At 54.4% G+C, this 24,717-nt stretch overlaps 1 protein-coding gene across 4 annotated transcripts; it reads left to right on the top strand.

The window, feature by feature from the left end:
• The first annotated feature begins 146 nt into the window (after positions 1-146).
• CHDH (choline dehydrogenase) lies at positions 147-23,403 on the top strand. 4 transcript variants are annotated; one of them, XM_055134066.1, is made up of 9 exons: positions 170-266; positions 1,522-1,591; positions 15,823-16,582; positions 17,558-17,709; positions 18,286-18,415; positions 19,212-19,346; positions 20,791-20,933; positions 21,163-21,265; positions 22,012-23,403. In XM_055134066.1, the coding sequence occupies exons 3-9, from the start codon at positions 15,877-15,879 to the stop codon at positions 22,428-22,430; spliced, it is 1,788 nt and encodes a 595-aa protein (XP_054990041.1). In that variant the 5' UTR covers positions 170-266; positions 1,522-1,591; positions 15,823-15,876; the 3' UTR covers positions 22,431-23,403. The 4 variants fall into 4 exon arrangements, with proteins under 4 accessions (XP_004615220.2, XP_054990041.1, XP_054990042.1 ...); XM_055134067.1 differs by lacking the exon at positions 170-266 and adding an exon at positions 304-914; XM_004615163.2 differs by lacking the exon at positions 1,522-1,591 and having other exon boundaries at positions 147-266.
• Positions 23,404-24,717: the final 1,314 nt, after the last annotated feature.

Below are 24,717 nucleotides of genomic sequence, written 5' to 3'. Positions count from 1 at the left end.
CCAGACCCTCACCCAGCATCCACAGGGGCTCAGAGGTTCGGGTGCGCGCGCGGGGCCCGGGTGCGCGCGGTGACCCTGCTGGGCCCTGGCCCCCGCGCCCCCCGCCCGCGGAATCCTCGTCTCGCGCGGTGCGCCGGCGTTGCCGGTTAAAGTGTGACGGGCCGGGGGCCGGGCCGCAGCTCCGCCCGCGCGCCCCGCTCCGCCTTGGGTCTGCGCTCCGGGGCCGCCGCCGCCCGCCAGTCGGCACACGGGCCGAGCTGGCAGGGGTGAGTGAGGGGGGTCGTGGGGGGCGCTCCGATCCGCACGCTGTTGGCCGCATTCCCGGCGCTCCGGGGCTTGAGTTTTGGGCGGGGGGAGGTGGGGCGACGGCAGGACTTAGACGGGACACCAAGACGGCCCCCTCCCCACTTTCCGCAACCGCCCGGTGGAAAGCGGGCAGCAGGCGTCCCCCTCGCCCCGGGACCCCCTTTGCAGGGAGTTGCTTCTCGGCGGGAGCTGAGTCTGCGTGCAGCGCGGCCCGAGCTCCTCCCCGGACTTTTCTGGTCACAGTGTTTCCTCCCAAAGGCTGGCGCTGCGCTGGGGCTCCCCAGGCGGAAGCGAACGCCGCGCCCGCGGGTGGGAGCTGGGGCGCTCAGGTCTCACGGTGCCCGCAACTTCCCTGAAACCCGCGAGTCAAGTCCTGCGCAGCCGGGGGTCCGGGGGGTGGTCTTCATTTAAGAAGCCCTCGCTAGCAATTCGCAGGCCCCCAACCAGCCTTCCAGACACAGTGAACTGAGGGGAAGACAGAAGACGGAGTAGATTAACTCCAGGGGTTCCAGGGTGCGGGAACGTGGCAGCTTCGGCCCCTCCGTTTGCAAAGGACAGAGGTGGGGCGAGCCACCTGCAGTCGGGATGGACTAGGCTGCTGGCCCCAGGTAGTGTTCTGCTGTGTGTGCGTGTGTGTGCGTGCGTGCGTGCGTGCCAGGCCCCACTTGCCTGCCACCGTCAGACGTGGACCTCCAGCAGTGGGCCTCAACCCCATCAGTGGGCGGGTTGCAGGTGCCCTTTCCAAAGAATAGGACTGGTTGCGGGGAAACCAGGAGGGGAACTGCTCTGGTGAGGGTAAGTTAGTGCCTCACCTAGTCTGGTCCCCTTTTCGGTTTCCCTGATTGCTTGGAGCCCAGGGACGGATTCCTGAATTAGCTTCCGGTTCTAATTGCCCCCCTCCCCTCACCTTCTCAGCAAGCCTAAAAGGGGGTGGTGCCAGTTCTGGTGGGGAAAGGTGTTGGGATGCACCCAGGTGCTGCGTGCATCTTCTTGAGTGAAGAATGTCCAAGGGCACGTTCCGCCCTGCAGCAGAAGTGCACATGCAGCAAGCCTGGCCTGGCAGCTGGAGAGCATGAACTTTGTCTCATGGTCCTGGGCTGCCGTGTGGGTGGTGGCCAGTTTTCTGCTTCAGTAAAGGAACAGGGCCAGTCCCTGGTTCACCGCGAGGAGACAGCTGCTCACTGAAAGGCGTCCTCTTGTCCTCTGCCCGATTAGGTGAGACCCTGCGTGACCCTGGGCTGAGCCTGCTGCCCTCCCAGCTGTGGCCAAGCAGGGGCCTGAGAAGGTGAGGGGACAGCTGGGGAGGTAGAACTGGACCAGGAGACGGGATTGATGCCTCGGTTATTTCCAGAGGGGTTGTTGCAGGGGGTGGGGGATTGGGCTGAGGAGGTGAAGACAGGGAGGAGAGGCAAGCCCCCCAGACTCAGATGGGTGGGGCACCTTCCTTGATCGGGTCCTGACTTGGGGTGGCAGTTAGAGTACCGTGGCAAGAGGGGGTGGTTTTTGAGATGTCGATGGCTTTGGTTTCAGGCGAATCAGGAAGCTTTTTGTTTTTTGTCCGGGGGAGGAAGCAGAGAGGAAGAGAGGTAGGTCTTAGTGCAGGAGGAGGGGAGGCAAAGCAGGGGTCTGCAGGGGACAGGAAGCAGGAGGAGGGGAGACAGCAGCAGGTGTTGAATGAGACCTTGAAAGGGTCCTGGGCAGGGGGCATGGCACAGAGATGGTACTGCTTGGCTGTGGCCCTCCAGGACTTTGGGGACGGCAGTGATACCCACAGGTGGCTCAGAATCAAGAATGCTGCAGAGTTTCCTAACCCACCGGGGTTTCTTGATGGGGACTAGGGGGAAGGAGATGGTGCTGCGGGCCCCTGTTTATGAGGCTGACTGACTGAGTTAGGATGCCTCCTTGCAGGTGGACTGCAGCAGGGAGCCCTCCGCTCACCCTCTGTCTGCCCTCTGACAAATCACTGCACTCATCCGGCTCTTAGTTTCCCGTTCCATTAAGTGGGGCAGCTGAGGCAGGCTGGTGACTGTGGCAGAGGAGAGGGCTCATGTGTGTGAGAATAGTAAGCTTTGAGATACCCTCACCGTGGGCACAGATTTGCCCATTCATTTCCGAGAGATGCTGGGCGGTGTGATTATATAACTGGGTGTGTCAAAGGCATGTTAACTGCCTGAATGAATGAATACATGAATGAATGCTCCCTCCAAAGCCAGCGGCAAGCCTGCCCATCCAGGGGACTGGATCTGGGTGTCCCCTCTTCTTTCTAGGAGGAAAGTCAGGTCTGGAAATATCCACTACCCACGGACCCTGAACCAGGCTCTCCCTCTCCTCACCCCCACCAGATGGGGTTTTGACCACCTGGCTAGAGCTGCTCACCTGCCAGCAGCTTGGAGCCTCTCAGGGCCTCATTTTTCTGAAACTGTCAGACTTGGCAGTGCTGTTCGGGAGATTTTGCAGAGGTGGGACAAAAGTGTATGAAGGATTCAAAGGTGCTGTATAAATTTCGGGGCAGGGAAGGCAGGACAATAAAACCCCAACTATCTTTCTGCCCCAAATAAGGAAACTCCTTTGGACCCGGGTGCGCAGTGACATCTCAGGTTCTATCACTGTTATCGGCCAGACCTTTGTTTCAACTGCTGATCCATCCCCAAGAGGACAAGGCCACCAGGGTTGTTGACATGTCCTGGGCCCAGCCTCCACCCACACAGGTGGAATTTTCCACTTGGTTCCTTTTGCAAATATTAATCAAAGCTCCAGTCAGTTGACAGTGGACTCATTGTCTCATGAAGAGTTGGCTGTTTCTGGCCGCCTCCCAGAACCAGCAGCCTGCCCGCGCAGGCAGAGGGGCCTGAGGGGAGCACCCCTGCCCTCGTGGCTCCCCTGGCCCATGTTCCTCTCTGGTGGATTGAGCTTTGCAGAGCCCTGGTTGGTGCCTGCTCTAAGCCAGGAGCCCTGAACTCACGCTCTGGGATTGCTCTTCGCAGTTTCAGCACACACAAATGGAACGTTTCTTTCTCCACGGAGGAGAGGCTGCCCAGGCAAGGCCACGGATGGGGGGGTCACAGTGCTAACTCTGCCCCAACCTGACCCTGGGTGAAACCCTAAGTCCAACCTGTGTGGCCTTGAGTCGGTTTCCACATTATCCCCTCTGGGTTACAAAGAAGGTCTGGAACACAGAGGAGGCAGATGCTGTGGCCTCCCCAAGCCCTGTGAAGAGGTGAGGGGTCGGCCCCTTTAGCCTGAAGAGGGGGAACTGCAGACCATGGCGGGGAGTGCAGTGCACTTTGCATGCACAGGTAGCTGGGATGGTTCATTTCCCTTTGCTCCCCTGTGCTGTTCCTCTCATTCCTACAGTGTTCAGGGATTGTGCTAGTTGCGGTGTTGGAGATCACATGTGGTCTGTGGGTCAGTGCTAAGAATTAAATTTTTGGCCTTTCTGGAACCAGTGACCTGGGTTTTGATCAACGATGTTCTAATCTGTTATTATTGGTCAGAGTTTCAGCTTTACTCTGCACTTTATGGAGGGAGAGGAGGATGGTTGGGGAGGCTGTGCAGTGGGGAATTCCAGAGCAGAGCTCAGCCGTGCCAGAAAGACGGGCAGACCACCGCCAGCTTTCTGGGAAGAACGTTTTGCCCTTTTCTCCTCTTACCTGCCTAACTACCCTATGAAATAAGCGCTTCTGTGCCCATCTGATAAGTGAGGAAACTGAGGCTCAGAGTTGTTAAGCCATCAATTCAAAGATTAGGACTCCCAACAGCTTTCACTATTTTTTCAAAAGCGGTGGATCTTGAATGTGGAACCTCGGTGAAGAGGACCAAATACAGTGAGTTTATGGTCTATGTTCAAATGGGTGGGTGTTCTAATACCATGCGGACACCAGTCCTGTTTCAGAGGTGCAGGAGCCAGGTGATGGCTGATCTCTTTGGGTTTCTGACTTATCTCTGAGCTGTAAGTTCACGGATAGTCTTTTACAGCTGCCATAGAGAGACAGTGGAAGTTTGATTTTTGTTTTATAGGGGCCACACCTAGTGGTGCAAGCCTGGAAGATCAGGACCATTCCCAGGAGTGCTGGATGTACAGGGCCACACCTGGTGCTTCTCAGAGGCCACCTGGGCTACACCTGACAGTGCTTGGTAGGGAAGCCATGTGGTGCCGGGGATTAAACTCAGGACTCGTACCTGCTCGGCATTGCTTCACCACCTAAGCTCTCTCCAAGCCACTGCAGTGCAATTGTTTAAAGCCACTGTTCTTACCGTCTTAGGACTCTGCATTAGAGTGAAGAGTTTAGCAGTAACTTCACAAAACAGGCTGTTTTCTGTGTTCATAAAAAAACAGCCTAACTATTCACCATCGTGCTGGTAACTTCTACAGCTACAGTAAATAAATAACCCATGAGCACTTTTTGGTAGACCTGAGAGTGCCAGGTTGGGAGTGCTGTGGAAGCAGGCTGGAACCCAGCAGCATAAGTGGAGGGTCTGGATCAGATGGGGGTCGACTAAGGGCAGTAACAGTATGTACAAACCCGCACCTGTCAATCAATAAATAGTGGAAGCCTGGGGGGAGCGGAGGGAAGGTACATAGGCACAGAGGTAGAGGGTCATGGGACTTCAAAGGTGGTGGGTGTGGTAACTGCTCATTGATAATATAGACTAAAACACATTAAGCCGATTATCTAAACTGTAGTTACAAAATAATAAGGCTATTACCTAAGCTATAGTTACAAAACATTTAAAAAAAAAAAGCTAATAAAACATGCTGCCTGCCAGTGGGGGGCTGTGACAGTCAGGCCGTGGTGGCTGAAGGCCCTGTGGCAGCCCAAGCAAGTGAGTGTGGTTGAATGAGCCTTGGAGCTGGCGCCTCAACTATGGTGGGAAGTGAAGTTCTGTCCTGGGGTCTCTGATGGGACCCCTGCAGGAGGGTTTGGGTCTCCCCTGTCCAGAGAAGTGCATCTCAGATGCCCTATGGTGAAGGGTCTGTCATTGGCTTTTACAATTTCCATCTCCCCTGGGTCGATGGGAGAAGATGATGCAAATGGTGCTCCGTGAATAAGCATTATCTTCTTCCACAGATGGGAGGTCACAGTGTCAGGCGCCACCCACACACACTTATCTCCCCCAGACCATCACAGGCAGCATGGCCCAGACGCTGGGAGTCCCCACATAACTGCACACCAGCCGGGTGCTTTTTAATCAAGATTTGAAAAATGGGCACAAGTGTGCTTGATGGAAGAAGTCAGCAATAGCTGACTCCTGGCAGGAGACCCCCAGCTTCTGTGGGCTGTTTGGAGACCCCTTAGCTTAGAACTGCTTCTGCCACGGGGGACAGGTGTTGCGGGGTGGGGGTGGCAGTTCTGTGGCCTTACTTTCTTCCCCTTGCTCTACACCATAACCACCTCTTGTCGTCAAGGACGGTCACTGAGAGAGATGGCTGAACCGCGCCCACAGCCCCAAACCACAGCAGCGTCTCGGAAGTGGTCCTGTTTTATTTCCCCAGCCCCCTCTGCCTGGGCTTCTCTATTTGCTCATTTTGTAGTGCTGTGGGGGTGGGACCTGGAACCTCTCTCATGCAAAGTGTGTACTCGACTGAGCCACATTCCTTGGCCTCTCCTGGGGTTATTTCAAAGCACACCCAAATGTCTTATTTTATTTCTGTCATTTTAATAACATAACCGCAGGACTATGCTCACAGCTGAGGGTGAGTTTTATTTTGTTTTGTTTTGTTTTGTTTGTGGGGAGACACCCAGCAATGTTCAGGGGCTCTTCCCATTTCAGAGGACCATATGGCGCTGGTGGTTAAGCCTGGGGTTTCTACATACAGAGCGTGTAGTCCAGTCCTCTGAGCCCTCTCCCTGGCCCAAACAGTGATATCTTGACATTCTCAAATGTCAGTTAGTGTTCGGAGTCTCAGGACCGAAACAGGATCCACACATAACAAACCCCCTCCATCACAGATGGATTTCCTTCCCCCTCTCTCCTGCGTATCACTGGATCTGTTGAGGAAGTGGCTAGAGTTCCCTTATGTGGGCTCTGTGGCTGGTGCCAGGGTGCCCATCACAGGTCCGTCCGGCCTCTGGCTTCCATTCAAAACCCATGGGTGTGCTAACAAATGCCGGCCAATTCTCCTGCCTGTTGGCTGGGCTGGTCCACAGGCTGGGCTGTGATCTCCCTAGGAGAGGGCTGTGCTCTTCATTCTCGGGCATGAAGTTGCTTTGGTGAGGTGCTTCACAGATTCTGGGCTTCCCTGCGTTCTCTTCGTCCCTGTGATACTGTGGAGTCTGACCCAGGTTAGGGGACGGACAAAAGTGGGTACTTTTCGGGCCAAAGAGTGAGCTCCAAGGGCTATGAGCAAGCTCTACACGCAGGGAAACAGTCTCTGGGGCCCTCTGGCCTAGAAGTGGGCATATTTCAGCACCACAGGCTCTGTAGTCACGTCCCTCTTGTACCCTGCCTCTGACACACCACTCTACAAACAGGTTCGCAGGCTCGCCTGCAGCCCCCCTCTCATGTTTCCCCACCTTGCAGTCTGTTTGTTGGTGAAGCCCACCTAGAAGGGAAGGTGGTGACCAGGCTGGGGCCTGTACGACAGAACACAGGGTCCCGGGGAACCCCAGCAGGGGAAGGTGAATCGAATCGTTTCCGAGGAAGGCAGACCTCAGAGGTGCCCCCAGAGGTCAGCGCCCACACACTGTCAACAGGAAACCCAGAGCCGGGGACAGATGCCTGGCCTTTGGTGTGGTTTCAGATTTGGGGGCTCTACTGTGGGGTTTTCTTGTCAGCTGGAAGGAGGTCTCGACCTGTGCCTGCCCTGGCCCATACCCTCCTCCTTAGCCACTGTACCCAGAGTTTGGCTGTTGTCTTAGCAACAAATGATCAGCTCTTTCAAGAGAAAGGGATGTCTGAATTATTTGTTTATCAATCACATATCCCCGTGGGAGTTGGATTTCCTAGGAAGGGAAACTTCAGAGAGCAGTTCATTTTTTTTTTAGGGGTGAAAAAAAGGGTACTATGTCCTCCACATAGTACAGTGTACCACCAGTTGTTAAAATATTGGGGTTGAGGGTGTGTCATACCCAGACATGCTCAGCGACTACTACTGAAATGGCGGGTAACTATTTCATACTGGCCACGATTGTTTTGCAATTTAACTTACAAAAAAATGATCCTACTTGTGCAATTGGTTACAAGTTCCAAATTACTTGGAAATCAGTTTTGTCATGCCATACAAGAAATTCGATCACAAAATATGATTAAGTTTTCTATCTTGGCCACGAAGAGCTCAGGGGTCCTGGGTTAGGGCCTCACTCTTGCTTGCCTGATTGTGCTGGCCTAAAGTTTTTTTCTTGGACTTGGTGGCGCTTGGGGCCATTAGGGCTGTCTGGTGGTACTTGTTCTTGGTGTTGGTGGGATCGTGGGGCACTGAGGGGCAGAGCTTCACCAGGTAGTGCTTAGAGGATCATGCAGAGGTATGTTTCCTGCACTTCTAAACTATATCCCTGACTCTAAACTTGACATTTTTTTTGTGTGTGTGGGTGGGGAGGCATATCTGGTGGTGCTCAGGGGTTTCTCCTGGCTCCGAACTCAGGAATCACTCCTGGCAGATTCAGGAGACCATATGGGATGCCGGGGATCAAACCCAGGTTGTCTGTATGCAAGGCAAGCGCCCTACCCACTGTACTAGATCACTCTGGCCTGATGCCATTTTCAATGCTAGAATTTTAAAGGGAAGAATTGCTTGTGGCAACAAAGGACTGTGGTGCTGTAAGGCCTGCCGGTACCTGCCTCAGGCCGGTGTGGTGGCCCCTTAGTTCTTTCTCCCACTGTGTGTCACCTCTCCACCATGCTCATCTCTGGCCATCGGGGTCAGCCTGCTGCTGCAGAACTTGATTCCCACACAGAGGTGCCTCAGCACCCGGCGGCCAGCTCAGGGCTCTCGGACAGATGGAAGGTTTAGCTCGGTGACTCGGTGACCCTACACTCCAGTGTAGCTGGAGAGCCTTGTCCCTTACCTATGGGGCAGAGCAAGTAGACACCTCTTCTACTCAGAGCCAAGGGTTAGACAGACAGACAAGCCCTTGGTCGGGAGGCCAAGGCTGGTCTCAGGAGAGAGGGTGGGTCAGGAATATGAACTCCCTGAGGTGAACTGTTTTCCCCTCCCCCACTTCAACATTGTGTAGGATCCTCTTGTCTGTCCGCTCTGTCCCCTGCCCCCCGCCCCGCCCCCAGTCAGAGGAACATACCTGCTGCCCTCCCTCAGCTCAGCAGTGCTTAGGGAGCCCCTGCCTCCTACCATGCCCCGTTCCCCAGCAGCCCGAGCACGGGAAATGCCGCTTCCCTGACTTGTGGTCAGTCTGTCCACATACGGTTTGGGGAGCCCAAATAGGTCCTGCACTGGGGTTGGGGAGTCCCTGCTCCCAGGAGTTAATGTGGAACTCCATTTCCTCCTCCCTGTTGCATGAACAATGGGTCCTGCACCTTCCAGCACGGTGGCGCTGACAGCCAGGACCTGAGGGACACCCCCAAGCCCAAGACCTGCCTTCTGAGGAGCGGGGAAGGCAGCCCTCATGGGGGTCTCAGCAGCAGAAAATATTTCTCTGAAGTGGGAGCCCCCTTTGGGCCAGGGTTTCCCGGGGCAGGGGAGAAAGTGCTTCCTGGTCTGTTAGAGCTGGAGAGTGGGGGTCCAGGAAGGGGAAGTGAAAGTAGGCAGGTCCCGGGGCTCCCTGTTCTGTCTTTCAGCAAATTCTGGGCACTGGGGGTTCATGGTGGGGCAGAGACACCCGGGGGCGTTTCCTTGCACCAGTTTCCATGCCCTGGTCAGTCCTCTCCTGATCTGGCTCTCCTCTGAGGCCCGGGAGTGTTCCTCCCTTGAGGCCAGATCCTGCACTTGAAGAACACCCACTTGAAGAACACCTTCTTGGAAGGTGTGATGGGCTGTGTGGGGGAGGCAGAGCTGTCATAGAAGTGGGACCCTGAGATGGCTGGATCAAGGAGAGTGAGCGAAGACCCCCCCAGGGAGAAGGGGTCTGGTTCCTTCTCCTCACAAGGGGCTGTGGTCCCTGGTGAAGTGCCTGTGTTGTCTCCTTAGCCTGTCTGTTTGCATGATCATCGATTATTCAGACATGCAGTGAAACTCAGTAACAGGCGTCTGTCACCTCCGTGAAGAATCAAGCGTTAAAGAATTAAAACACAAACGTGGCAGGTGCAAGGGATAGCCCCTAAGTTCACCTCCTGACTCAGAAAAAACTTCTCCTGAATGTTTTGTGGGCTGGAGGGACTCCCAAGTGGTGCTCAGGGGGCCATCAAGGCTCCACCAGTGTTTCTCAGCCAGCTGGGGTAGTGGTCCAATGCAAGGGCCTGAGGATGCAGGGCTGCGTAGTCCTGCAGTGCTGGCCATGACCAGCACTCTGGGGCTCCAGGGACTGTACTGCACAATGATGGTGGAGCATGTGGTGATAAGCCCAAACCCAGGTGGAGCATGCATTGGGCATCTGCTCTTTCCCAGGCCCTCTCCTGGATTTCTTTATGTTTGTCTCATGCACAGGTTTGAATTGTATTGCACCATTTATTTAAAGACAATCCTTCCTTCATTGGTTGCAACACACTTGTCAAAAGTCAGTTGAGCATCCCTGCACAGGATTATTTCTGGGCTCTCTGGTCCATTCCACTGATCTATATATTTTCCTTCTGTCACCCCCATAGTTTTGATAACTGGAGCCTTGTAATGAGTTTTGCAATCAGGAAGTCTGAATCCTCCAATGTTGTTTATTTCAAGATTGTTGGGTTACTAGGGGTCACTTGAGATCTCATATGAATTTTAGGATTGGCTTCTATACTTCTGCAAAACAGCACGTTTGGGATTATTGGTAAAGAACACATATGTGTTTTAACTTCTCTCAGGAGTATTTGTCAAGTGTGACAACTCCTCATTTAAATTTATTCTCAATATTTTAAATTTTTGACGCTATTGTAAATAGAATTGCCTCCTTAATTTTCTTCACAGATTGTTTGTGCAGAGCAATGCAAATGACTTTTGTTTGTTGATTTTGTAGATTGGCTTAATTCGCTTTTAGCGCTGTGTATGTATACTTAATCTTTAGGATTTTTCTAGTCATGTCATCTTCAAACATAATTTTATTTCCTTTTTTTATAATTTTTTTTATAATGATTCCTGTAATTTCCTTTTTTTGACAAACTTCTGGCTGAAACTTCCAGAATAATGTTGAATAGAGGTGGGCATTCTTGTTCCTGATTTTTGGGGTAATTTCAGTTTTTCCCTGTTTAGTGTATTATTTGAGGGTCTTTATATAAAGCATTTATTGTATTGAGGAAGTTACCTTTCTACTTCTAATTTACTGAGTTTTTTTCTTTAAATCATGAAAGGGTGTTTAATTTTGTCAAGTAATCTTCCTGGGGATCAATGGAGATGATTATAAGGTTTTATTTTATTAATGCATATTAAATACATTGAATTTTGTATGTTAAGGGCCACTCTTTGAACCAGAAAGGTCTTATGGGCCTGCAGCTTGGTCTCTGCTTATGGCACAATCTACTTGGCTCTAGCAGCTAAGGAACTTTAGTAGTTCTGCATAACAAGCTACAGAAACCACCAAAGGATCAAGAACTGGTCTGGGAACTATTCTTTCATATATGGAAGAAAGTCCAACTTGTTCATGTCTTAGAATCATTTTGATATGCTGTATTTTGTTGAGTTTGTTGGTTTTTTGGTGTTTGTTTTGTTTTATTTTTGCATCAGTATTCCTAAGGAATATTGGTTTGTTGCTTATTGCTGTTGTTTCTAGCACTTGTCTCTGGGTCATCTGTTTTTGAGTAAATACTGGTCTCATAAAAAGAGGTCAGAAATTTCCCTTTCTGGTTTTGGGGGAGAATTGAGAAGTGTTGATGTTAATTCCGTTTCTTTCCTTTTTTAGCAGAATGCTTAAGAATTCACAAGAATAACTCTATCTTGTTCAGGATTTTTCTTTTTTTATTTTTGGCAGGGGGTACACCCAGCACTGCTCAGAGGCTATTGTTTGCTCTGTGCGTAGCAGTGACCCTGGCAATGCTGTACTGTTTCTCCCAGACCCTTTCCTGATAGTCTTAGGAAATTATCTTGGAATTGCCACACACCTCCCCAACTCAAAATTTATTGAATATTGATACTGATGAACCCACACTTACTAAGAGGCTATGAAAAGGCTGACTGTTAACATGATGTGCTTTCCTGGGGAGAGCAGGGCAGGCATGCAAACAGTCCCCGGACAGCTTGAGTATAAGAGTTGCTGAGGAGTCCCCGTTGCTGTGATGGTTGGGGGGGTAGAGAGTAGAGGTGCTAAGGTGAAGATTTCTGTTGTGGGTTGGAGTTGATTGATTCGAACTTTCCCACTGACAGTAAGGACAGAAATGCCAGATTTCTAATTGACTTGTCTGAAACAAGGAGGTGTGGAATTGAAAGCTGCAGAACATCAAAACTGGTCTCGGGGGCGGAGTTTGATCCCCAACATCCCATATCGTCCCCCAGGCACCACCAGGAGTAATTCCTGAGTGCAGAGTCAGGAGCAACTCCTGAGCATCACCAGGTGTGACCCAAAGGGCTGGAAAAAAAATACTGGTCTTAAGTATGTTATTACATTTCTTATGTTAAAATCCTGTTCTTTATTTATAGTATGTGAAACTACAATTGACTTTTATTTTGGGGTGTGGGTATAAGAGTCCACTCCCAATAGTGCTTGGGCTTACTCCTGTCTGTTTAGCTGCATATAGGAAAAGTGTCCTACCTACTGTACCACCATTCTCACCCATACAGAGTGATTTTGGGGGGGCTGGAGGTGGGAGATTTGGGCCCCACCTGACACTGCTCACTCCTGGTGCTCCTGCACACACACAGCACTGGCCTCTCTAGTTGACTTTGTAGTCTATGACCTTGATAAATTCACTTACCAAGTCAAATAGATTTATTTTATTCACATCAACCTCCCCATCTCCCTCCCCCTCTCGCCCCCCCCCCCCGCCACCACCCCTTGTATTGTTTTGTTTTGTTGGTACCCTCTGCTTGGCTAACTGTGCCCATGGTTCATGTGAGGGTCTGAATATGTGATGCTGTTCAGGCCTGCAATGCTTTGGGGGTCTTGAGGGCTGCACTCAGAAGTTATTGCGGGGAGAGGGGGCGGTAACCATATGGTGCTGGGGATTGAACTGGGGCCAGATGCCAGCAAGACAAGTGCCTTAACTCCTGAACTATCTCCAAACCCACTTCTTTTATCATTGTGATGGCAGGAGGTCACTCATGCTTGGTTGCAGTATGCTGAAGATGGCACTTTGTGTGGTCCCTGAAATTCCCAAGGGCCGAGCTGCCAGGTGGCATTGGGCATATGTGGGTCAGTGCTGTCTCACATGTACAAGAGAGACACTCTGCTCTAGACAGGCACTCTACCACTGAGCTCTCCCTGGGTCCCGGCATTTGTTTTTGTTTTTCAACTTCCATATTTGTTAGAGAAGACCTTAAGAAATAAATTTATCCACAAGGTTCAGCATTTCCATTTTTCACATCTTTGCATGGGTTGAGGTTTCTCTCTGTTATCCTGGTCCTTTTGCCTAGAGCTGCCTCTAACAGGCAGATTCTCTCATATTTTGTTTCCCTGAAGATGTCCTCATTTCTCGTGTTTTTGGAAGACATATTCACAATGTTCAGAGATTTCTAGACTTAGTGCTCGTTTGTCAAGCCCTGATCTGAAGACTTTAAAGTTGTATTTCATCATCTTCTGGGTTGTTTTCTGATGGAAGACTTGCCTTCCCCTCTGTATATGTTCATTTTCAGTGCTCAGTGTCAGGGATTGAATGCAGGGCGGAGCATGCGTGAGGCCCCCGAGGCCCAGGCTCTACCATTTGGGCCACACCCCCAGCCCTATTTCAGGCATCTGAAGTGACTGTCTTCATTTTATGTGTCTTGGAATCTCAGAAGTTGGATTTTGATATACCTATGTTTTTTGTCTTTATCCTGTGTTAACTTAATAGTCTCACTTCAGATATGTTCCTTCCCCCAACTCTCTCCCTGTTCTCTTCCTCTACCTCTTCTCGTCCCCTTTCTTCCAGGACTCCCATAATCATTACATGGTTTAGTTTTGTGTGATACCTTCAGAGTCATTCTTTCTCCCTCTTTCACTCTTCTTGTATTTCAATTTGGACAATTTCTACTAAGTGTCTACTCAGTTTCAGCTGAATATTTAGCTAATATCCTCTGCTATATACAGGAAAATTATTTCCATACAACGCTGTATGCTTATCTTTTTTGGTTGGTTCTGAGGAGGCCACACCTGGTGATGCTCAGAGTCACTCCTAGAAGTTCTGGGGACCAGATGGTGCCTGCAATGGAACCACAGCACCCCTGCATGCTAAACAGATACTCGAGCTCTTTGAACCATCTCCTCAGCCCTGTTGGTCTTTTGGTTGTTAAATTACCCGTTCAAAATGTTAGCCACTATTATTTTTCTATTTTTAAAAAATCAAGGTAACTTTTGTTTACGAGAATGTGAATGTTTGTTTTAGGACTACACTGTTTTCACGCCATACCGACCACCAAAGACCACAGTCATCTGGACCCTGTGGGGCGTGTTTTCCCACTTTCTTTGGTAATCTCAATTCTGTGATGAGATGAGGACCAGATTTGATCTTATTGAGTTTTGTCGATTCTTATTTTTCTACATACCACACCACATGAGTGAGATCTGATGTTTGTCATTCTCCTTCTGGCTTCATTTGCTTAGCATGAATCCCTCTAGTTCCATCCATATTGTAGCAAATGGCAAGATTTCATCTTTTCTAATAGTAGTATTCCGTTGTGTAGATATACCACAGTTTCTTTATCCACTCATCTGTCCTTGGGTTGTTTCCAAACTTGTATCTCTGTGATACACGGGATCTTCAGGTATTCATATGTGTGTTTGCCATCTCTGTGTGTTTTCTGAAGAAGTGGCTGGCTCTTTGATCCATTTGTTAAATGATTTTGGATGTTAAGGTTTGTGAGTATATCTTTATATATCTTGGATATTAGCACTTTGTCAGATGAATATTATGAAATTTTTCTCTCACTCAATAGGGTATATTTTATTATCCTACTTTTAATAATTTTAGCTGTATTTTTTTACTGTGATGAAGCTTTTCAGCTTGTTTTAATCCATTTAATTTTGCTTTTACTTTCCTTGTCAATGAAATCAAATCACCTAAGACACCACTGAAGCCAGTATGATGGAGTGTTTGGCTATATTTTCTTCTATGTATTTCATGGAGTTGGGTCTAAGTCATTAATCCATTTTGAGTTAGCATTTGTGCATAATGTGGCAACAGCTGCCCAATTTCAGTTTTTTTTTTTAATGTGGTTATCCAATTTTCCTAACAGTCTTTATTGAAGAGACTTATCTCTCTCCTTTTTTATGCTTTCGGTTGCTTTGCTATAAGTTCACTGTCCATGTATCTGAGGGTTTGTTCCTGGACTTTAAAAGGCTGTCAGCTCTTCTGTGCTATGACCCCAGCATTCACAGACTCAGAAGGTTGGAGCTCTGACCCCATTTCCTGAGGGGAGACCCCTCCAGAGCGGGCCTGCAGATCAAGAGTGCTGAACTCTTTACATGTCCAGTCTTTTGCTCCCATTGTCTGCAGTTCCTTTTGGTAGTCAGTCTCCCTGGCCCCGGAGCAGCCAGTCTGAGGGCAGATGTCCTGTTCTCTGTTGGAGACGAATCAGTGTCCATCACCTGTCGAGCAGATGGGAAATTAGCGTGAGCGTGCAGTTTCCTCTCCCCTCTGGACAGCCTTTCTCCCTCCTGCTGTCCTGCACACCGACGCCTGTCCCGCCTCCCAGATATGCACCCAGGCATTTTTCGGGGTTTCCCTCCAACTTTTAGGGGAGAGATCTTTCTCCTGCTCCAGCCCCAGGTACAGCAGGGCTAATACTCTACCTGCTTCTCTTCCTTGTCACCTGGAGCTGGAGAGCAGACTGGGTCTGCAGCACCCAGCGGCCTCCATGTTGGCAGATGGCAGTGTGCAGACAGAGTTCAGATGTTTCCTTTATTTAGGGGAGAGGGGGCTTGGAGTGAGGGGTGGGCCTCTGGGCTTACTCCTGGGCTTACTCCTGCCTCTGTGCTCAGAGAGCACTCCTGTCAGTGCTTGGGGGACCCTCTGTGGTGCTGGGATTGAGCTGGGGTTGGTTAGGGTCAGCGTGAAAGTATAGCAGGTCGGGCATTTGCTTTGCATGCACCGACTAGGGTTGGAGCCCCTCTTCATCTCACCTCATCTCCTTACTCTATTTGCAGGCATCCCATATTATGGTCCCCAGACCACCACCAGGAATAATTCCTGAGTGCAGAGACAGAGCAGAGCCAAGAGTAACCCCTGAGCACTGTTGGGTGTGCCCCTCGCCACCAAAAAATAAAAAATAAAAGCCAATAAAAACAGAACTGGGTCTGTCTGCGTGCTTCCTGGCCTCTCTGGCCTTGGGGTACGGTTTGTAAAGCCCCTTTCCTGTTGCAGGGAAAGTACCTCACCGCCTTCCTCGGGTGGACCTAGGAGGACGCGGCCGGAAGCATGTGGTGTATCCTGCGAAGCTGGCGGCCAGGGGGCCTGGGCGCGTGGGGTGCCCTGGGCCAGCAGCAGTGGCTCCCGGGTGCTCGCGCTCTGGCCACCGGCGTCTCCCGGAGCAGAGACGAGTACAACTACGTGGTGGTGGGCGCAGGCTCGGCGGGCTGCGTGCTGGCCAACCGGCTCACGGAGGACCCCGACAAGCGTGTGCTGCTGCTGGAGGCTGGGCCCAAGGACACGTATGCCGGGAGCAAGCGGCTCCTATGGAAGATCCACATGCCTGCGGCCCTCGTGTCCAACCTGTGCGATGACAAGTACAACTGGTGCTACCACACGGAGCCGCAGGCCGGCATGGATGGCCGCGTGATGTACTGGCCTCGGGGCCGGGTGTGGGGCGGCTCCTCGTCCCTCAATGCCATGGTGTATATCCGTGGGCACGCTGAGGACTATGAGCGCTGGCAGCGGGAGGGCGCCGACGGCTGGGACTACGGTCACTGCCTGCCCTACTTCCGGAGGGCACAGGCCCATGAGCTGGGCGCCGACACGTACCGTGGCGGCCACGGCCCCCTGCACGTGTCCCGGGGCCGGACCAACCACCCTCTGCACCGGGCCTTCCTGGAGGCGGCACAGCAAGCCGGCTACCCCTTCACCGAAGACATGAACGGCTTCCAGCAGGAAGGCTTTGGCTGGATGGACATGACTATCCACAAAGGTAGTGGACAGTGCCTCATACTCTCAACCCCTGGCCCCTTCTTCCTTTGGGAGCCGTGGGCGGGGGGAGTGTGTGTGGGTGTGTGTGGGTGTGATGGTGATGGGGTTCTATATTAGGACTTCTCACATGCAAGGCATGAGTTTACCTGGTGAGTCATGCATCCAGGAGGCCCTGAATTCTATTCCAGTCACTGTATGAACCACGGCCCCCCCTTCCCAGAACAACCTGAGAGACCCCTATATTAAAAAAACAAAACAAAACAAAAACACCCTATTCTGGGGCTCGCGAAATAGGATGGTGGGTCCAGTGTTTGCCTTGCATGTGGCCAGCCTGGTTTGACTCCTGGCACCCCCTTCCACCCCTGGGTGGAGCCCACCAGGAGTGATCCCTGAGCACTGCTGGGTAGTGGCCAAAGAATAAATTCAGGGGAAAAAAAGAACCCCCAGTAAAACCCCTACAAGCCCCTATTCTTTATTCTAGCCCACCCCCTCTGTTCCCATCAAGGAAGGTGAAGGGATGTGACACGCAGTACCCACCAGAGCCGCCACATTGCACACCAAAGCCAGTGAGAAATGACTTAGCATCTCATGGCTTTGGAAACCCCTGCCTGGCCCCTCGGCTATAACTAGTGGAGAGTCAGCTGTCTTGCCAAAGTGCCCAGGTCCTCCAGGGGCCTGCAGGTGGGGAAACTGTGGCACAGAACAGCAGCAGAGGGCGGGGCTGACAGCCACAGGGCAGCAGCCGGGCCAGGGCTTGCACCTGCTGTCCCCAGCTGGAGGGATGTCCTTCTGCCTGCAGACAGAGCCCTCGGCAAGGGAATGTCACTAGGCAAAGTCTTTAGGACTCCGTGTTGCCTTAAGAGTGGAGCTTGCGCTGCTCAGAGGACGAACGTGAGTCTCCTCCAGCTCCCCCACCTTCTGCCTGCCTCAGAGACCAGAGACGAGGCGGCACTGCATCTCCTTCCTCTATTTGCAGGCAAACGCTGGAGCGCAGCCTGTGCGTACCTACACCCGGCTCTGAGCCGCCCCAACCTCAGGGCCGAGGCCAGGGCCTGGGTGAGAAGGGTGCTGTTCGAAGGCACCCGCGCCGTGGGCGTGGAGTATGTCCAGGACGGCCAGAGCCACAAGGTGAGCACCCCCACGGGGGACAGGGCGGCAGGAGGCGTGGCCTCACCCACCAGTACACCGGGACAACCCCCAGGTCGGTGGCAGGGTCTGATTGTCCCCAGGGCCCCCCCGCAGGAGTTGGCGAGGAAGACCACAGTGTAGACGCATGCACAGACCCCCGGTGCCCTCGAGTGCAGGGCCTTCACTCCCGGGCCTCAGAGCACCCCCAGGGTTGCCACTCCACCGCTTCTGAGCTGGGATGGTGTAGACTAGAGGCTTCACCTACCACAGTGCCATGCTTCCCCGCACAGGGCCCCCGCACCACCTTTAAACTTCGGTTCCCCGGGTGCGTCTCCTCCCTGGATTTTGTCTCACAGCCCCAGCCCGGTGCCACTTCCCCTGGTGTTTCCAAGTCAAGGCCGCATGGCAGGGAACATCGCAGGCCCCCTCATCCTCGCTCATGGCGAGACGCCCACGCACTATTTGGAAGTGTCAGAGGAGGCCACTTTCTGGGGGATCCGTCTGGCTGCAGGAGGGGTGTGTGTGTGGGGGGGGGGACAAGGAAAGATCACCTGCATGGTCTCCTCCTGCTTCCAGGCTTACGCCAGCCAGGAGGTGATTCTGAGCGGCGGCGCCATCAACTCCCCGCAGCTGCTCATGCTCTCCGGTGTGGGCAACGCGGATGACCTCAAGAAGCTGGGCCTCCCCGTCGTGTGCCACCTCCCCGGTGAGCTCAGAGCCCAGCTCTGCCAAGCCCAGCAGCCGGCTCCAGCTGTCCTGACATTCCCCTGAGCCCCGAGGCCAGCCGCACCCGCTGGATGCTTCAACCTCTGGGTCTTTGCATGGCTTCCCCCGCTCCCCTGGCCTGTCTCTCTGGGAGCAGGGGGTACACCCATGGCCATGTCTCCCCACTCAGCAGCCGCTGGTCCCGGGGCAACGCTGTGGATGGGGGAGTCCAGGCCATCAGAGTTCCCCTTTTAGGACACCACTGCTGCCAGAGCCTAGCTGGCATATGGAGAATTCTCCCAAGTCTAAAGTCTAAAGTCTTAACCATCTCTGATACCGTTCAGGACCCGGCCCTCCTTCTCAGCCAAAAGCCCGGGCGCTTGGACCTAGGGGCATCCTCTGAGGCGTGTTGTGTGTGGGGCTAGATCCCGAGCATGACCTGCCCTGGATGGTGGATATGGGGTGCCCGTGTCCCCATCCTGTCTGTGCTGGGGGACTGACTGTTTCCCAGCCCACCAGCTCTCTTCAGCCCGGGCTCTAGGAGCCAGGCGTGCCATCTTGCAGGGTGGAGGGTGCGTTGCCAGCTGGGTAAGGGCAGTGCTCATGGTGTCTAAGCCCTCTGAGACCAGGCCTGGCTGTGAGTGGTGGCCCGGGGAGATGGTTCTGAAGCTGAGGCCAGAGGAACAAGCCAATGCTGGTCTGGAGAAGTTTGCACAACTGGGGGCAGGGGGATGTTGAGAGGGTCCCCAGGGCCCTCTATCATGGTGAGGTTTCTTAGCCACTCCCTGCCCTTTCAGGAGTTGGCCAGAACCTGCAGGACCACCTGGAGATCTATGTCCAGCAGGCCTGCACCCAGCCCATCACCCTGCACTCGGCACAGAAGCCTCTGAACAAGGTCCGGATCGGGCTGGAGTGGCTCTGGAAGTTCACAGGTGGGTGTGTTCATCTGCAGTCTTGGCAAGAGTGGGGCTGAGGGCCACACAGCCACCTTCCTTGGGGGCCCAGCAGGATCCTGCTGTAGGTAGCCAGTTCAGAGCTGAGCTCTCTGAGCCTCGGTCTTCCATATCTGTAAAATGGGGACACTCAGTTCCTGCCTGGTGGGCAGGTGTGAGGACTAGACGTGCTTGCACAGAACTGTCTCTGGCATGAGACTCCCTAGGGCCTCGGGGTTGCTTCTGCTCACAGGGCTGGATCAGCCTGGTACTGGCTCTCGTCTAGGGTCCAAGGAACTAGGAGATGAGACACAAAGGGGATCTGTTCTTGGTGTTGGCTCAGCGTCCCAGGCAGCACCCAGTGCTCAGCATGTGCTCAGACATCCTGGCAAAGTGCTCTGACATCCTTTTAGCTCGTGCAGCCTCTGCCTTCCACACCCAGCTAGGGTGGCTCTAGATGGGGAGAGGTGCCCGCGAGGCCCCCGGGGAGAGTTTGCTCCAATTCGGGCACGGAACCAAAAGCAAGTAAGCGTACAGTGAAGGGGAGCCGGCTGCAGGGACTCTGAGGAGTGGGGGGTATGGGTGCTGAGGCACGGGAGTGCTTGCGTCATGTACTGGTGGGCTGGGGAGAGCTGCACGCAGAAGAGGAAGCAGAGGCAGAGGTGGGTGGGTGGAGGCAGGGAAGTAGAGTCTGACTAGGAATCCCTGCAGGGGTAACGCCAGAACTGATGACTGGAGAAATAGCACAGCAGCTTAGGTCACTGGCCTTGCACGCAATTGACCCTGGTTCTATCCCCGGCACCCCATACTCCTGAACCCCACCAGGAGTGACCCCTGAGTGCAGAGCCAGGAGTAAGCCCTGCGCACAGCCAAGTATGGGGCTCAGGAGGTAAAGCACACGCCTTGCCAGGTATGAGGTTCTGGGTTTTATCCCTGCCAGCTCAGCACCACTGGGAGTATTCCTCCCCCCCCCCCCGCCGTCCCCCCAACTCCAAATAACCTGGGTCTGCAGGGCAGCGGGCAGAGGGCAGCGATGAGAAGTAGGATCCAAGATGGGTTTAGGGGTGGAAGTCCGTGGTGGCTCTTGTGGCCAGAGTGTGGGTGATGAGGTAGCAAGGTTAGGTTGACTGGAGTGCTGAGGGAGAGGAACAGAGTGTGTGTGGGGTGGCCCCCAAGCAGGCGGGGGCCCGCGTGAGGTTTGTAATGACTGCCACGCGGCCTGGTGAGTTGGCAGGGTGCCGTCAGGAGAGGGTGAGTCTACAGATCCCCTGCACGAGGCTGCAGACAATGCTGGGCAGACCCGTTCCCCAAGGGAAAGAGAACAAGGGGGTGGGGGGGCTTGGTCCAGGCTCTGAGGAGCTGCCCAGGACAAGGGGAGAACCAGGCGTGGCCAGGCCGCCGGCCCTGACTTGCTCTCCTGCCTCTGCTCTCATCCCATCCTCAGGGGACGGAGCCACGGCGCATCTGGAGACGGGCGGCTTCATCCGCAGCCAGCCTGGGGTCTCCCACCCGGACATCCAGTTCCATTTCCTGCCGTCACAAGTGATTGACCATGGGCGGGCACCCACCCAAGAGGAGGCTTACCAGGTGAGCAGCGGGGCCTTGCCCTCCAGGTCAGCACCTCTGTCGGCAGGGGTGCCCCCACCTGTCCCCCAGAGTCTCCCCCGGGCAGACCCAGGAGTAGAGTGAAGCACAGAAAGGGGTGCCCTGCACCCAGCTCAGGGCAGGGGGCTTGGGGGCTGCAGGAAACTGGGCCCCTGCAAAACGTCTGGGTGTGGGGCGGATGGAGCTCACTGCTGCCTCTGGGGTCCTTTAGGTGCACGTGGGGACCATGCGGGGCACGAGTGTGGGCTGGCTCAAGCTGAGAAGCACCAACCCCCAAGACCACCCTGTGATCCAGCCCAACTACTTGTCAACAGGTAATTCACCTCCCTCCCCTCTGCCCTCCTTCTTCCCCCTGTTAGCCCCCCACCCGCACCGTGCTCCCCCAGGCCGGCTGGGGTCTTCAACTGAATGCCTTCGCAGCCTCATATTTGTCCACACGTCTTACTCCTGGACCACCTTTTCCAAGGTGACAGGAGCCACCCTACACTGAACCACCAGCCCCGTCTCCCAGGAGGTGTGTGCTGGGGGGGGGGGGGGGGGGGCGTGGCGCTAGGCCCTTCCTGCCATTGTGCTGAGCAGCTCCCAAGAGGAAGTCTCATTCTTGGGCGGCCTCTGTACCGCAGCCAAGGTGAGGTCCTCGGGAGCACGCTTGGCCCGGTAATGACTTCCGGGGTGCTAGGAGCCAGGCAGAGGCATGCTGTGAATATACTCTCCTGGGGAGCAGCCCCTCTGTGCTGGGGAGGGGCCTGGGGGGCCTCGGACGGAACCCCAGGAGGCTCCTGCATGCAAAGCCCTCTGGGCTCTTTCCCGGGCACCAGGGCATGCAAATTCTTACCCTCATTTTACAGAGAGCCACGGCCCCTCCCACCCACGCCACAGAGCGCTGCTGCGGCTGACTGCTGCTTTGCAGTTGCCCTGGTCCTGGGCCCAGTTTGATGCCCCTGGGGAGGGAGCAAGTATCCCCATGGCATAGAGCTCCATGCCCGCTTCCCCGGAGCCGCTTCCTGCGGAGACCCGTCTAGCTCAGGCTCCTCCCTTCTGTGTTCCTGCTCCTCCACAGAAGCTGACATCAAGGACTTCCGTCAGTGTGTGAAGCTGACCCGAGAAATCTTTGCCCAGAAAGCTCTGGCGCCCTTCCGGGGCCCAGAGCTCCAGCCCGGCAGCCACGTCCAGTCGGACAAAGAGATTGACGCCTTCGTTCGGGCCAAGGCAGATAGCGCCTACCACCCCTCGTGTACCTGCAAGATGGGCCAGCCCTCTGACCCCACCGCCGTGGTGGACCCGCAGACCAGGGTCCTCGGGGTAGAAAACCTCCGGGTGGTGGACGCGTCCATCATGCCCAGCGTGGTCAGTGGCAACCTGAACGCCCCCACCATCATGATTGCGGAGAAGGCTGCCGACATCATCAAGGGGCAGCCTGCCCTGTGGGACAAGGACGTCCCTGTCTACAAGCCGGGGACGCTGGCCACCCAGCGCTGACCATCTCAGTCCCAGAAGGCCCCTGGGAGCCTGGGCTGGCACGGCTCCCAGTGGGCTTGGCTGCCCCTGACTGGGACACTAAGACTCTACAGTGCAGGCCCAGGGGACTTGTTAGGAATCCAGGCAGTCAGCTGGTCAGCGCATGAGTGTCTTCCCAGCCTCTCCCTGAAGGCCCGGGTGGAGGGTGGAAGCAGGGGGGACTGGCATTCTGGCCTGAGGTCTCTTCCTCCTACCTCCTAGAGGGGCCACAGTGGGGAGGAGAAGCTGGCAGGGGCATGGGAACTGACCATGGCCTTTTCCTGTAGCCCGGGGTGCCCCCCAACTCCAGGGTTCAGCCTGGATTTGGGAAGAGGCTCCCTGCCAGGCCTCCCTCTGAGGGTAGACTCCCCCTTCCCTCAGAGCAGAGGGGGATGGACCCGGGGTGCACAGGCTCCCTGAGGCTGCAGCCCCCACACGAGGCCACACGGTGCACTGGCACTGGTGCTCAGAGAAATGCCCATGGCGGGAGGAACGGCCGATTCCTTCCATCTCACTTCTGCCCTCACCAGAGTGAGGCAGGCACGGGGGGCTTCTCGACCAAGGCTCCCCGCCCCCGTCCCCCCTCCCCCTGAAGCACTCCAGAGCTAATGAAACACCCTCCTGCCTGGGAAGCATTTCTGGACCTTGATCTTCACCTCCACAGTGCTCACAATGGAACATTTCCAGTGCTCGCCCGTCCCCGGGGAGCCCCGAGCCCCAGTGCCAACCCCACATACCAGTCTGTCACTCCAAACAGAAGCAGCCAGTCGGCGGGGTGCCTCCTCTCCGCCCAGGGAGACCCCACGCAGCCGACAGGGCCGGTTCATTCTTATTCTCTTGATGTCCACGGGAAGAGGCCGGGACGGCGCCAAGTCCCAGGGAGAGGGTCGGCTGCGCCAGCGCCTGCACACACGCAGCTGAGTGGAAGGGAAATAAACTGAGAAAGTAAAATAGGGCTGAGTGGCTGGTTTTTATTGAGGGGCGAGGAACATTTAAGTCACATTTAGAACAGTGTTGTGATCTTTTAAACTTCTTGCGATTGACTAATAGGACCCAGTGACTGGAGTCTGCATTGGGATACTTCATCTCCACTGTTCCAAAGGCAATGTGAGCAAGGTGGGTTTGGGGTGGGTTTCTCTGCAGCTGGCAGGGACCAAGAGAGCGGAAGAGTGGACATCTGCAGCACTGAGCCCCAAAACCTCAGAGGAGGAGCAGGGGCACTTAGGCGATCCCCCAGGTCCCTCTAGTGGATCACGGTGGCTTGGGGGCACCACCACACTCATGGCTTCCGTTTCTAAGCAAGACCTAGAGTGGTGTTCAGAAGGAAACAGTCACTCCCTCCCCTTTAATATTCTTAAGGAGCTCTGATTTTTTTTTTTTTTTGATGGGCTGGAGCAATAGCACAACAGGTAGGGCATTTGCCTTGCACGCAGCCGACCCGGGTTCAATTCCTCCGTTTCTCTTGGAGAGCCCGGCAAGCTACCAAGGGCATCCTGCCCGCACGGCAGAGCCTGGCAAGCTCCCCATGGTATATTCGATCTGCCCAAAACAGTAACAAGTCTCACAATGGAGACGTTACTGGTGCCCACTCGAGCAAATCGATGAACAACAGAACGACAGTGCTACAGTTCTACATGCTTTTTTTTTTTTTGGTGGGGGGGGGGATATGCTGGCGATTGAACCAACACATGCAAGGCATTTATTTGAACCGACACATGCAAGGCATGTGCCAAGCCACTTACCCACCTCTCCGGGGCCCTTCTGGTTTCATCTTACCTGTTGTCTCTCTTCTCCAGGGGAGGGCCAAGACAGGAAATGGATTAGATTGGCCATGAGATGTCTCCATGAGGCTCGCCCCCAGCTGTGGCCTGTAGCCACCATGGAAGGGGCTTGGGACCCACTTTTTTCAGGGCAACCACAGTGGGGTGCTGGGGTAGCCCTACCTCTCTGTGGGCTAAGAGGTGAAGGTTGGCGGTTTCACAGACACCCTGAGCCCCCTAAGTCTGCACTCTTCAACCTGAGACGGCTGCTAAAGCCGTGGTGTAAGACAAGCAGGAGGGTGGGCTAGAGGTGGCCCTTCTTGTCCAAGCTCCGTCCCCTCCATCCCCTCGCTGGCCGGGGCTCGTGCCTCGCCACACTACACACGCGGGCCCGGCTGGGGTCAAGGTGGAACGCTGTTAATGGAACTCGCACCCCCTCGCCCCCCTGCCCCAGCACACTCTGATTTGAAGAAGTGGTTGCAGCTGGGCCCCCTGAGCATGGCCTGAGG

Source organism: Sorex araneus, chromosome 4, assembly GCF_027595985.1.
Source record: "Sorex araneus isolate mSorAra2 chromosome 4, mSorAra2.pri, whole genome shotgun sequence".
In the NCBI taxonomy this organism is placed as follows: Eukaryota; Metazoa; Chordata; class Mammalia; order Eulipotyphla; family Soricidae; genus Sorex; species Sorex araneus.
Note: the sequence above shows the minus strand (reverse complement) of the source record. Positions and strands in the feature narration are given on the sequence as shown.

Excerpts from the sequence above, each read along its gene's own strand:
- CHDH (XM_004615163.2), top strand. The coding sequence starts at position 15,877 with ATGTGGTGTATCCTGCGAAGCTGGCGGCCAGGGGGCCTGGGCGCGTGG. Across the intron at positions 16,583-17,557 it reads GGACATGACTATCCACAAAG|GCAAACGCTGGAGCGCAGCC; the intron begins GTAGTGGACAGT and ends CTCTATTTGCAG. Across the intron at positions 20,934-21,162 it reads CCCAAGAGGAGGCTTACCAG|GTGCACGTGGGGACCATGCG; the intron begins GTGAGCAGCGGG and ends GGGGTCCTTTAG.